The sequence below is a fragment of the Procambarus clarkii genome, chromosome 24, assembly GCF_040958095.1.
Source record: "Procambarus clarkii isolate CNS0578487 chromosome 24, FALCON_Pclarkii_2.0, whole genome shotgun sequence".
Classification (NCBI taxonomy): Eukaryota; Metazoa; Arthropoda; class Malacostraca; order Decapoda; family Cambaridae; genus Procambarus; species Procambarus clarkii.
In genome coordinates this window covers 34,866,144-34,879,694 of record NC_091173.1, presented here as the reverse complement: position 1 = coordinate 34,879,694, position 13,551 = coordinate 34,866,144, and the positions used below count along the sequence as shown (strand labels likewise).

Sequence of the window (13,551 nt, the reverse complement as noted above, 5' to 3'; positions counted from 1 at the left end):
ATGAAGAGAACAGTCGCGTGCAACAGCTCAACTTCTGAACCATTCAACATCAAGAGTGGTGTTAAACAGGGGTGTGTTCTTGCTTCAACCCTGTTCGGCATCTTCTTTGCGATCCTCGTCAAGCATGCCTTTGGAACAACCACAGAGGGCATCTATCCCCGTACAAGATCTGATGGAAAGCTTTATAATCTATCCAGACTCCGAGCAAAGATGAAAGTACAGATGCGAATCCTCAGGGAGTTCCTCTTCGCCGACGACACAGCGATCACCACACAAACAGCAGGTGGCCTACAGCAGCTACACAAAAGCTTTGCCGCAGCCTGTTAAGCATTCGGCCTGACAATCAGCCTGAAGAAGACCCAGGTAATGGGACAAGACGCCATTGAGCTACCCTGTATGAACATCGCAGTCTTTGTGCTGGAGGCAGTTCACGAGTTTGTGTACCTGGGCTCCACAACCTCAGACACACTTTCTCAGGACACTGAGCTCAACAGGCGCATCATGAAGGCCGCAACAACACTAGCCAGGCTCACAAAGCGCGTTTGGGAAAATGTCGAACTAACAGTACACACCAAGGAACAAGTCAACATGGCATGTGTGGTGAGTACACTCCTCTACGGCTCGGATTCCTGGACCCTGCGCTCTCGCCAGGAGAGACGGCTCACTACCTTTCACATGCGGAACCTGAGACGCATCCTTGACATCATGTGGAAACACCACGTCACCTACAACACTGTACTCGAGAGAACAGGAGTCCCTTCAATGTAAAGTTGAAACGCAAGTGGAGTTCCACAATATATATATATATATATATATATATATATATATATATATATATATATATATATATATATATATATATATATATATATATATATATATATATATATATATATATATATATATATATATATATATATATATATATATATATATATATATATATATATATATATATATATATATATATATATATATTCGGTCATATATCTACGTTAATTTAAACTCCAATAAAAAAATATTGACCTCATACATAATGAAATGGGTAGCTTTATCATTTCATAAGAAAAAAAATAGAGAAAATATATTAATTCAGGAAAACTGGCTAATTAGGCAAATCGGGCCTTGCATAGCAGGCCGAGTACGACGTTCTGGCTACTAGGTACAACATACATATATATATATATGTATATATATATATATATATATATATATATATATATATATATATATATATATATATATGTATATATATATATATATATATATATATATATATATATATATATATATATATGTCGTACCTAGTAGCCAGAACGCACTTCTCAGCCTACTATGCAAGGCCCGAATTGCCTAATAAGCCAAGTTTTCCTGAATTAATATATTTTCTCTAATATTTTTCATATGAAATGATAAAGCTACCCATTTCATTATATATGAGGTCATTTTTTTTTATTGGAATTAAAATTAACGTAGATATATGACCGAACCTAACCAACCCTACCTAACCTAACCTAACCTATCTTTATAGGTTAGGTTAGGTTAGGTAGCAGAAAAAGTTAGGTTAGGTTAGGTTAGGTAGATTAGGTAGTCGAAAAACAATTAATTCATGAAAACGTGGCTTATTAGGCAAATCGGGCCTTGCATAGTAGGCTGAGAAGTGTGTTCTGGCTACTAGGTACGACATATATATATATATATATATATATATGTCGTACCTAGTAGCCAGAACTCACTTCTCAGCCTACTATTCAAGGCCCGATTTGCCTAATAAGCCAAGTTTTCCTGAATTAATATATTTACTATAATTTTTTTCTTATGAAATGATAAAGCAACCCTTTTCTCTATGTATGAGGTCAATTTTTTTTTATTGGAGTTAAAATTAACGTAGATATATGACCGAACCTAACCAACCTTACCTAACCTAACCTAACCTATATTTATAGGTAAGGTTAGGTTAGGTAGCCAAAAAAAGCTAGGTTAGGTTAGGTTAGGTAGGTTAGGTAGACGAAAAAACATTAATTCATGAAAACTTGGCTTATTAGGCAAATCGGGCCTTGAATAGTAGGCTGAGAAGTGCGTTCTGGCTATTAGGTACGACATATATATATATATATATATATATATATATATATATATATATATATATGTCGTACCTAGTAGCCAGAACTCACTTCTCAGCCTACTATGCAAGGCCCGATTTGCCTAATAAGCCAAGTTTTCAAGAATTAATTGTTTTTCGACTACCTAACCTACCTAACCTAACCTAACCTAACTTTTTCGGCTACCTAACCTAACCTAACCTATAAAGATAGGTTAGGTTAGGTTAGGTAGGGTTGGTTAGGTTCGGTCATATATCTACGTTAATTCTAACTCCATTAAAAAAAAGTGACCTCATACATAATGAAATGGGTGGCTTTATCATTTCATAAGAAAAAAAAATAGAGAAAATATATTAATTCAGGAAAACTTGGCTTATTAGGCAAATCGGGCCTTGCATAGTAGGCTGAGAAGTGCGTTCTGGCTACTAGGTACGACATATATATATATATATATATATATATATATATATATATATATATATATATATATATATATATATATATATATATATATATATATATATATATATATATATATATTGGTGTATACTGGCAGCAGGTTTTCTTTCAAACATGTTTCATTGAATATGACCGCATATTCTGTATTTATTATTTTCTGGTTTAGGGCTTCTATCCCTCTAACTATTTTCTTAGCATCAGGGCTTAATTGAAATAGGAGTTCTCCAAAACTCATTTTCGTACTTTTAAGGTGAAGAAAAGAAGTGATTTACTATAGAGTGTATTACACTTATTTGTATAATTTGCACGACGTTTCGAACCTCCATGGTTCATTCTCAAGTGAACAGATCTTACAATACTAGTTGATTTTATACCCGCATTAGGTCAGGTGATAATACAATGAAGGTGAAAACATGGGGGGATACATAAGGGATAAATGTGAGGTGAAACATAGAGGCTGCAGAAGTCTTATTGGCCCATACGAGGCATCTCCTATCTAAACACAAAGATTAATCCAGTGTAATTGGCCTGTTATGTTGGACATTGTCTTCTGTGTTGGCATCGATATGTTCTTGTCTTGTCCTTACTCTCATGGTGGGTAGAGTAAATAGTTCCGTGATTTGGGTGTTCATGGTTGGTCGCTCTATTCTTATGTGAATTGCCTCAAGAATTTGTAATCTTCTTGAACCTTGGGTTTTGTCTATTATGCAAGTATTCTTGTTCAACATTTCTCTTGTTAGAGTAATGTCATGGGCTTGTCTCATGTGATTCCTAGGAATCACACCCCAGAAACTCACACCCCAGAAGTGACTCGAACCCATACTCCCAGGAGCAACGCAACTGGTATGTACAAGACGCCTTAATCCACTTGACCATCACTGTTGCATATGTCAACTGAGTTTTCAGTTGCATATTGTCCTGGGGACCATTCAGGCTTGTTCGCATTTGTGTTCCTCACGTGTGCCCCAAAGAATGAGGTGATTTGGTAAAATGCTATGCCCAAGATTACTATCCGAGTGCCGGCGGTGGGGTGGTTCAAATAGCCTCGGCTATCACCTCATTATGTCCGGTCGTGATGGTCAAGTGGATTAAGGCGTCTTGTACATACCAGTTGCGTTGCTCCTGGGAGTATGGGTTCGAGTCACTTCTGGGGTGTGAGTTTTCAGTTATATATATATATATATATATATATATATATATATATATATATATATATATATATATATATATATATATATTCTGAGGACGCCACAGGAAACGGGAGGCAGGGAGGAGGCTCTGCCAGCAACTCTGCCATTATCTAGTGATATCCTGACCCCACCGGGGCCCAAACTCAACAGTGTGCAGTGTGAACATCCTGGGAAGGTGTGAGAGTGGCGGGAAGTGTCCAGGGTGAACTATCGCAACCAAAAGCAATCAAACAAGTGGATTGGCAGTGTGGAATCGTCTGAACTGCAGTGAGGGCTAACAAGGGCGCCCTGAGGGGCTCCCTCGGTTATGGGGGTGGGGGATGGGGTGTTGTTGTGTGGTCAGTCGAGGGGGGTGACCCGTGTGTAAGTGTTTATGAAAATATCCTTGAAAAATAGATACCTCGTCTCTCGAGTAACAGATATCGTGTTTTAAGTGCATCGAGCCCACAGTGAACCAGATTACAAGTGTATGCAGTGACTTACCACGAAATTATACATATGTGTTAGTGTCACCCTTCTGACCCGCCCCCCCCTATGCCCTCAAGTGTGTACCGTCACCCAACCCACGAGTCGAAAGGTGCCTGTCTCCTTCCCCCCTGCCCAACCACACCGCGACCCCCACCCCTCTGTGTCCACCCACACGCTACGTCCGCCCAGCACCCACCCAGAATCCACCCATCACCCGCCCAGTGCCCGCCCAGCGCCCACCCAGCACTGGCCCCAGTGCTCGCCCAGCGCCCGCCAAGCCCCTACCCAGCGCCTGCCCAGCGTCCACCCAGCGCCTGCCCAGCGTCCACCCAGCGCCTGCCCAGCGTCCACCCAGCGCCTGCCCAGCGTCCACCCAGCGCCTGCCCAGCGTCCACCCAGCGTCCGCCGATGTCGAAGGTCACAACTGACAGCCAGGCTTCTCTCAGCCAAGAGAAGCCATCAATCAGTGACAGGGACGGCACATGTCCAGTGTAAAACAATAAGGTGTGTGGTCTCAAGACCAACGGGGATGTGCGCAAACATTCCCACAATGGAGCCCAATGTCCGGGTAGTTGGCGCCCTCCCAAAGACAGTATCAATCAGCGCCCCACGCCAGCAGTCAGGGAAACCACCTTCAACAGATTCATTTCGACTGAGAACCTACTAGAAGCCATCAAAGCGATATCAGTTGGAACCTTGCAGCACTTTCCCAAAGCTGCTCGCTCTCAAGCAGCAGCCAAACTATCCAGCCTCTTGAAAAAGGTTAATGACTCTCCTGGAACCTCTCCCGGAGTGCCTCTCACCTCTCTGGTGCTCTTGGGGGGGGGGGGGAGATATATGGGGTATACCTCGAAATTTCCATTTCTTTTAAGGGTCTGAGTTTGGTGTAGTGGGTTAAGGCGTACTAGTTATGACAGTTGATGGAAAGCAACTGTGCTTTCTTGGTTGCTGCTATCTATCTATTATATATATATATATATATATATATATATATATATATATATATATATATATATATATATATATATATATATATATATATATATATATATATATATATATATGTCGTACCTAGTAGCCAGAACGCACTTCTCGGCCTACTATGCAAGGCCCGATTTGCCTAATAAGCCAAGTTTTCCTGAATTAATATATTTTCTCTATTTTTTTTCTTATGCAATGAAAAAGCTACCCATTTCATTATGTATAAGGTCAATTTTTTTTTTATTGGAGTTAAAATTAACGTACATATATGACCGAACCTAACCAACCCTACCTAACCTATCTTTATAGGTTAGGTTAGGTTAGGTAGCCGAAAAAGTTAGGTTAGGTTAGGTTAGGTAGGTTAGGTAGTCGAAAAGCAATTAATTCATGAAAACTTGGCTTATTAGACAAATCGGGCCTTGCATAGTAGGCTGAGAAGTGCGTTCTGGCTATTAGGTACGACATATATATACATATATATATATATATATATATATATATATATATATATATATATATATATATATATATATATATATATATATATATATATATATATATATATATATATATATATATATATAAAAGCCAAGTTTTCATGAATTAATTGTTTTTCGGCTACCTAACCTAACCTAACCTATAAAGATAGGTTAGGTTAGGTTAGGTAGGGTTGGTTAGGTTCGATCATATATCTACGTTAATTTTAACTCTAATAAAAAAAAATTGACCTCATACATAATGAAATGGGTAGCTTTATCATTTCATAAGAAAAAATTTAGAGAAAATATATTAATTCAGGAAAACTTGGCTTATTAGGCAAATCGGGCCTTGCATTGTAGGCTGAGAAGTGCATTCTGGCTACTAGGTACGACATATATATATATATATATATATATATATATATATATATATATATATATATATATATATATATATATATATATATATATATATATATATATATGTTGTACCTAGTAGCCAGAACGCGCTTCTCAGCCTACTATGCAAGGCCCGATTTGTCTAATAAGCCAAGTTTTCATGAATTAATTGTTTTTCGACTACCTAACCTACCTAACCTAACCTAACCTAACTTTTTCGGCTACCTAACCTAACCTAACCTATAAAGATAGGTTAGGTTAGGTTAGGTTCGGTCATATATCTACGTTAATTTTAACTCCAATAAAAAAAAATTGACCTCATACATAATGAAATGGGTAGCTTTATCATTTCATAAGACAAAAATTAGAGAAAATATATTAATTCAGGAAAACTTGGCTTATTAGGCAAATCGGGCCTTGCATAGTAGGCTGAGAAGTGCGTTCTGGCTACTAGGTATGACATATATATATATATATATATATATATATATATATATATATATATATATATATATATATATATATATATATATATATATATATATATATATATATATACAACTTTAGAACACTTTCCCACCAGGAGACTCGAACTCTAGCCAGCACAGAAGCCTTCCAGCAACTGGCATAACAGGTACGCCTTAACCCACTGCACCACCGCTCAGACCCTTAAAAGAGATGGTAATTTCGGAGTATTTATACACACCAATGACCACCATCTCCCAAGAGCACTAGAGCAAGTGAGGGGTCATTTTACGTTTTTCATCAAGTCCCTGTTAATATGGAAGCTGGAAGGCTTCTGTGCTGGCTAGGGTTCGAGTCTCCTGGTGGGAAAGTGTTCTAAAGTTGTATAACTTCACTCTTGTGTTTAGGAGAGTTGTGCCTCATATATATATATATATATATATATATATATATATATATATATATATATATATATATATATATATATGTGTGTGTGTGTGTGTGTGTGTGTGTGTGTGTATATACATATATTAGTATATTTTGGTAGCAGTTTTTCTTGTAAACATATGTTCTTAGATATGACCGAAAAAGGATGATTAATAATTCTAACACGAATTTTCTCATTATTTCTTATGTTTCTTTTTACTGTCGATGGTAATTGAAAAATCAGTTACCATCATAATAATAAAAAGTGCATTTTTATTTCTAGTCTGACGCGATGCTTGAACGCGTTTCGTAATAGCTTATTACATTTTCAAAGACTTTAGTTTACACACACACAACTGTAACCTGAAAACACTAAACAGAGTTTTACTTATGCTAAACACTTAAACAGCTTGTCTTATATACTCGCATTTGGGTGAGGTGATTTGTTGCAACAGTTTTGGATGAGGTGAACAAACCTTTTGACCAATACAAGAACAAGGCAGAACACGGAACATTGGGTATTAATTGGATAAATGAGAGGGAAGAATGGAAGTAACTGCAAAGGGCCTATTGGTCCCATACTTCCTCTTGTTGCTTCTATATTGGTACGGAGTCTTGAAGTGGGTAGAATATGTTGATTGATTGGTGGCTGTTGATTGCTGGTGTTGACTTCTTGATGTGCAGTGCCTCGCAGATATCAAGCGGCTTGCTATCTCTGTATCTATCGATGATTTCTGTGTTTTTTGTTAAGACTTCTCTGGTGATGGTCTGGTTGTGGGAAGAGATTATATGTTCCTTGATGGAGCCCTGTTGCTTATGCATTGTTAATCGCCTAGAAAGAGATGTTGTTGTCTTGCCTATATACTGAGTTCTTTAAACACACTCTAAACACACGAAGTCAATGACATCATTAGGAGTAGGCTTGCCTCTGCCCAGTGTCCAGCGGAGAGAGAGCCCCGCTATCTATTGAACCGTGACTCTGTTAGCTTTGCCGGCCAAACAGACGGAATCACGCTGCACCCTTGGAGGGGTGGCAGTCAATTGGCATGGGACTATACTTGCATATCCACCCCTGGCAACCACATGCATCAACCTCTCTGCTGGCCAAGTAGGTCCTGCGGCGACACACAGAGAAAGATACAAATCAACCAAGTACAGGGAATTAGATCACCGGTACAACTTCGTTCCAATAGGATCTGAGACCCTTGGCCCATGGGGAGAGAGTGCAAAAAGGTTTCTTGCTTCCAGAACCAAGATCTTTGTTCCAGGCTCATTTACACTACAAGAGACCCCTAGATCGGCAAGTTTTCTCTTCTAGCGCCTCAGTGTAGTGATCCAGATGGGGAATGCCCGCTGCGTCCTCGGTTCCTGCACGGCGTCGGAGGAGTTCGAAGAAATCTACAGCCTCTAGGAAACAAACTTCCCCTAATGTCCTCTTAATGTTCATTTTTTGTAAACAATCATATATTTAACCGTTATAACCTTGTATAATAAAGTGTACAACATAAAAAGGGGGATGGTAGGAGAAGTGAACACCCATACGTATTCAAAATTAAAGGGCAATTACTCACCCCAAACAACACAGCTGTCAACTGCAGCAGCTTCATCATGGCTTCTGATGCAGAGATGGAGGTGGAGGCGACTGCTGGGGTGGTGGAGGTGGAGATGACAGCTGGGGTGGTGGAGGTGGAGATGACAGCTGGGGTGGTGGAGGTGGAGGCGACTGCTGGGGTGGTGGAGGTGGAGACGACAGCTGGGGTGGTGGAGGTGGAGACGACAGCTGGGGTGGTGGAGGTGGAGACGACAGCTGGGGTGGTGGAGGTGGAGACGACAGCTGGGGTGGTGGAGGTGGAGACGACAGCTGGGGTGGTGGAGGTGGAGGCGACTGCTGGGGTGGTGGAGGTGGAGATGACTGCTGGGGTGGTGGAGGTGGAGACGACTGCTGGGGTGGTGGAGGTGGAGACGACAGCTGGGGTGGTGGAGGTGGAGACGACTGCTGGGGTGGTGGAGGTGGAGACGACTGCTGGGGTGGTGGAGGTGGAGACGACTGCTGGGGTGGTGGAGGTGGAGATGACTGCTGGGGTGGTGGAGGTGGAGACGACTGCTGGGGTGGTGGAGGTGGAGACGACAGCTGGGGTGGTGGAGGTGGAGACGACTGCTGGGGTGGTGGAGGTGGAGACGACAGCTGGGGTGGTGGAGGTGGAGATGACTGACCAGCGGCTGGCGTTGGGAGACACATATATCCTTACTCCCCCCCCCCAAACAACGCCCCCCTACCCCCCAAAACTTCCCGGCCGCTTCCCCCCACCCCCATGACTCCCCAAGGTGACCTCTGACAATACTGGAGTTCCCAGAACGGTGGTGTTTATTATCCAGTGAGTGCTCACCTTACCTCACAGTGCTTACCTCACAGTGCTTGCCTCACAGTGCTTACCTCACAGTGCTTACCTCACAGTGCTTACCTCACAGTGCTTACCTCACAGTGCTTACCAAACGGCATCTACAGGATGTGTTTATATTAAATCAATGTGCTTACCTAACAGTGTTTACGGTGTTTATCTTACCTATCTTTTATGTCTATGATAATTGCTTATCTTACCTCACAGTGCTTACCTAACAGTGTCTATATTAAAAACTCACCTATTTGTGCTTGCGGGGGTTAAGCTTCGGCTCTTTGGTCCCGCCTCTCAATTGTCAATCATCTGGTGTACAGATTCCTGAGCCTATTGGGCTCTATCATATCTACATTTATAACTATGAATGGAGTCAGCCTCCACCACATCACTGCCTAATGTATCCCATCTGTTAACTACTCTGAAACTTAAAAAGTTCTTTCCAATGTCTCATTTGGGTACTCAGCTTCCACCTGTCACCTTGTTCGTGTACCTCCCGTGTTAAATAATCTGTCTGCATCTACCCTGTCAATTGCCTTGGGAACTTTGTACATTGTGATCATGTCTCTCCGAACTCTGCTGTCTTCCAGCGACGTGCGGTGCAATTCACACAGCCTCGTAACTCTTGCCTCTTAGTTTCGGAACTAGTCTAGTGACATACCTTTGAACCTCCTCCTGCTTCGTCTTGTGCTTGACAAGATATCGACTCAATGTTTAAGCCACATACTCCAGGCCTTTAAGACTTACATATGTAGTATACAAGGATACAAGCTCCTGAATGATTCCTTACACAAGTTTTTAAAAGCAGTTCTGATGTTAGGCAGCCATTCAACAGCTGCTGATGTTATACTCTTGGTGTGGGTTTCTGGAGACAGGTTCGCCGTGATATCTATCCCCAGATCTTTCTCTCTGTCCACAGGAGACATCTCCCGTCACGCAGGGTGCAGTTGCACCTCCACAGATCTCCAGTATCAGCTCGTGATACTGGTAAAGGCTCAAAAGGGCCACCACTTACGGGCTATTCATGCCCGTACCACCTTTTGGGTTGCTTAATCTTCATCAATCAATCAATCTCTCTGTCCGTTTCGTCCAGGACTTCGTTCCCATTCGGAATCCAGTGTCTGTCCTCCTGTTCCCTCCGCGTAGTTTAATTACCTTACATTTACTTGGGTTGAACATTAGTAGCCTTGTGTTGGACACTTCCTTCAGTATGTCTAGGACATCTTGCAAACTCTTGCTATCTTCCTCGGTCTTAATCGCCTCCAAAATGTTTGCATCAACAGCAATCATTAAGTGGAACTTATTGTTCCTTGCTTCTTCTAGCAGATCATTTACATAAATCAGCACCAGGAGAGGTCCAAGGACTGTGAGGGGTGAGGTCCAGAGTGGCGTCACCAGTGGAGTACCATAGGCTATATATGAAGGATATATTTATATCCTGTGGATATAAATATAGTGGAGCCTGTGAGTCTCCACTGGTGACGCCCCGCCAGTCTGAGACCTCACCCTCAGTGTAGCTGTGTCTCTTATCTGTCAGTGTCTTCAGTAAGTGCTTATATTACCCAACTTTGACTATAGTAAGTGCCTATATTACCTAACTTTGACTATAGTAAGTGCTTATATTACCTAACTTTGACTATAGTAAGTGCTTATATTACCTAACACTGCAGGCTGACCTCATAGTCCCTGCAGGCTGACCTCATAGTTCCTGCAGGCTGACCTCATAGTCCCTGCAGGCTGACCTCATAATCCCTGCAGGCTGACCTCATAGTCCCTGCAGGCTGACCTCATAATCCCTGCAGGTTGACCTCATAGTTCCTGCAGGCTGACCTCATAATCCCTGCAGGCTGACCTCATAGTTCCTGCAGGCTGACCTCATAATCCCTGCAGGCTGGCCTCATAATCCCTGCAGGCTGACCTCATAATCCCTGCAGGCTGACCTCATAATCCCTGCAGGCTGACCTCATAGTCCCTGCAGGCTGACCTCATAATCCCTGCAGGCTGACCTCATAATCCCTGCAGGCTGACCTCATAATCCCTGCAGGCTGACCTCATAGTCCCTGCAGGCTGACCTCATAGTTCCTGCAGGCTGACCTCATAATCCCTGCAGGCTGACCTCATAGTCCCTGCAGGCTGACCTCATAGTTCCTGCAGGCTGACCTCATAGTTCCTGCAGGCTGACCTCATAATCCCTGCAGGCTGACCTCATAATCCCTGCAGGTTGACCTCATAGTCCCTGCAGGCTGACCTCATAGTTCCTGCAGGCTGACCTCATAATCCCTGCAGGCTGACCTCATAATCCCTGCAGGCTGACCTCATAGTCCCTGCAGGCTGACCTCATAGTTCCTGCAGGCTGACCTCATAATCCCTGCAGGCTGACCTCATAGTCCCTGCAGGCTGACCTCATAATCCCTGCAGGCTGACCTCATAGTTCCTGCAGGCTGACCTCATAGTCCCTGCAGGCTGACCTCATAATCCCTGCAGGCTGACCTCATAGTCCCTGCAGGCTGACCTCATAATCCCTGCAGGCTGACCTCATAATCCCTGCAGGCTGACCTCATAATCCCTGCAGGCTGACCTCATAGTCCCTGCAGGCTGACCTCATAATCCCTGCAGGCTGACCTCATAATCCCTGCAGGCTGACCTCATAATCCCTGCAGGCTGACCTCATAATCCCTGCAGGCTGACCTCATAGTCCCTGCAGGCTGACCTCATAATCCCTGCAGGTTGACCTCATAATCCCTGCAGGTTGACCTCATAGTCCCTGCAGGCTGACCTCATAATCCCTGCAGGCTGACCTCATAGTCCCTGCAGGCTGACCTCATAATCCCTGCAGGTTGACCTCATAATCCCTGCAGGTTGACCTCATAGTCCCTGCAGGCTGACCTCATAATCCCTGCAGGTTGACCTCATAATCCCTGCAGGTTGACCTCATAGTCCCTGCAGGTTGACCTCATAGTCCCTGCAGGCTGACCTCATAGTCCCTGCAGGTTGACCTCATAGTCCCTGCAGGCTGACCTCATAGTCCCTGCAGGCTGACCTCATAATCCCTGCAGGTTGACCTCATAATCCCTGCAGGTTGACCTCATAGTCCCTGCAGGTTGACCTCATAGTCCCTGCAGGTTGACCTCATAGTCCCTGCAGGCTGACCTCATAGTCCCTGCAGGCTGACCTCATAGTCCCTGCAGGCTGACCTCATAGTCCCTGCAGGTTGACCTCATAATCCCTGCAGGTTGACCTCATAGTCCCTGCAGGTTGACCTCATAGTCCCTGCAGGTTGACCTCATAGTCCCTGCAGGCTGACCTCATAGTCCCTGCAGGTTGACCTCATAGTCCCTGCAGGCTGACCTCATAGTCCCTGCAGGTTGACCTCATAGTCCCTGCAGGCTGACCTCATAGCTGTATGACAGTAATCCATCATTGAGCGGTTCCATTCAGGAGGTAAAGCATACTTACATCTGTTGAACACATTATAACATTCAGGAACTCCAAATTTAAGTGAATTGATATTTTTCTCATGCACTATTCTGGATAACAAGCGGCATCTCATAGTTAAAGTGCACTGTTGAAAGTTAGGGAGGATTTGTTCACTGAGACATTTTCACAGAAAACGAAGACGTAGTTTTAAGGAATTTCACAAATTGAGATAAAATAAGAAACAAAGGGATTAAGATCAGGACAGAGGAAGGAGACGAGACATTGACGCGTAGGATAATGAGTTGTGTGCAACCACCATCACAGACACTCTGAAAAGGTTTCCGCATACTTAGATCAAATACTTAAATATGTTGAAGGCGTTGGGGACGCCGTGGGTTGTTGAGGGCGTTGGTGACGCTGAGTGGTGTTGAGGGTGTTGGTGACGCTGTGTGGTGTTGAGGGCGTTGGTGACGCTGAGTGGTGTTGAGGGTGTTGGTGACGCTGAGTGGTGTTGAGGGCGTTGGTGACGCTGTCTGGTGTTGAGGGTGTTGGTGACGCTGTGTGTTGTTGAGGGTGTTGGTGACGCTGTCTGGTGTTGAGGGTGTTGGTGACGCTGTCTGGTGTTGAGGGCGTTGGTGACGCTGTCTGGTGTTGAGGGTGTTGGTGACGCTGTGTGTTGTTGAGGGTGTTGGTGACGCTGTGTGTTGTTGAGGGTGTTGGTGACGCTGTGTGTTGTTGAGGGTGTTGGTGACGCTGTCTGGTGTTGAGGGTG

At 43.3% G+C, this 13,551-nt stretch overlaps 1 protein-coding gene across 1 annotated transcript in view; it reads right to left on the bottom strand.

Annotated features, from left to right (window-relative positions):
• LOC123761589 (uncharacterized protein DKFZp434B061) overlaps positions 1–12,912 on the bottom strand; it is a 65,373-nt gene extending 52,461 nt beyond the window's left edge. The window contains exons 1-3 of the mRNA XM_069330306.1: positions 12,819–12,912; positions 10,529–10,774; positions 8,541–9,178 (exon numbers count right to left, since the gene is read on the bottom strand). Coding sequence (XP_069186407.1) covers positions 8,541–9,178; positions 10,529–10,774; positions 12,819–12,912 — 978 coding nt within the window. The remainder of the gene's footprint in view (positions 1–8,540; positions 9,179–10,528; positions 10,775–12,818) is intronic.
• Between the last annotated feature and the right edge of the window lie 639 nt (positions 12,913–13,551).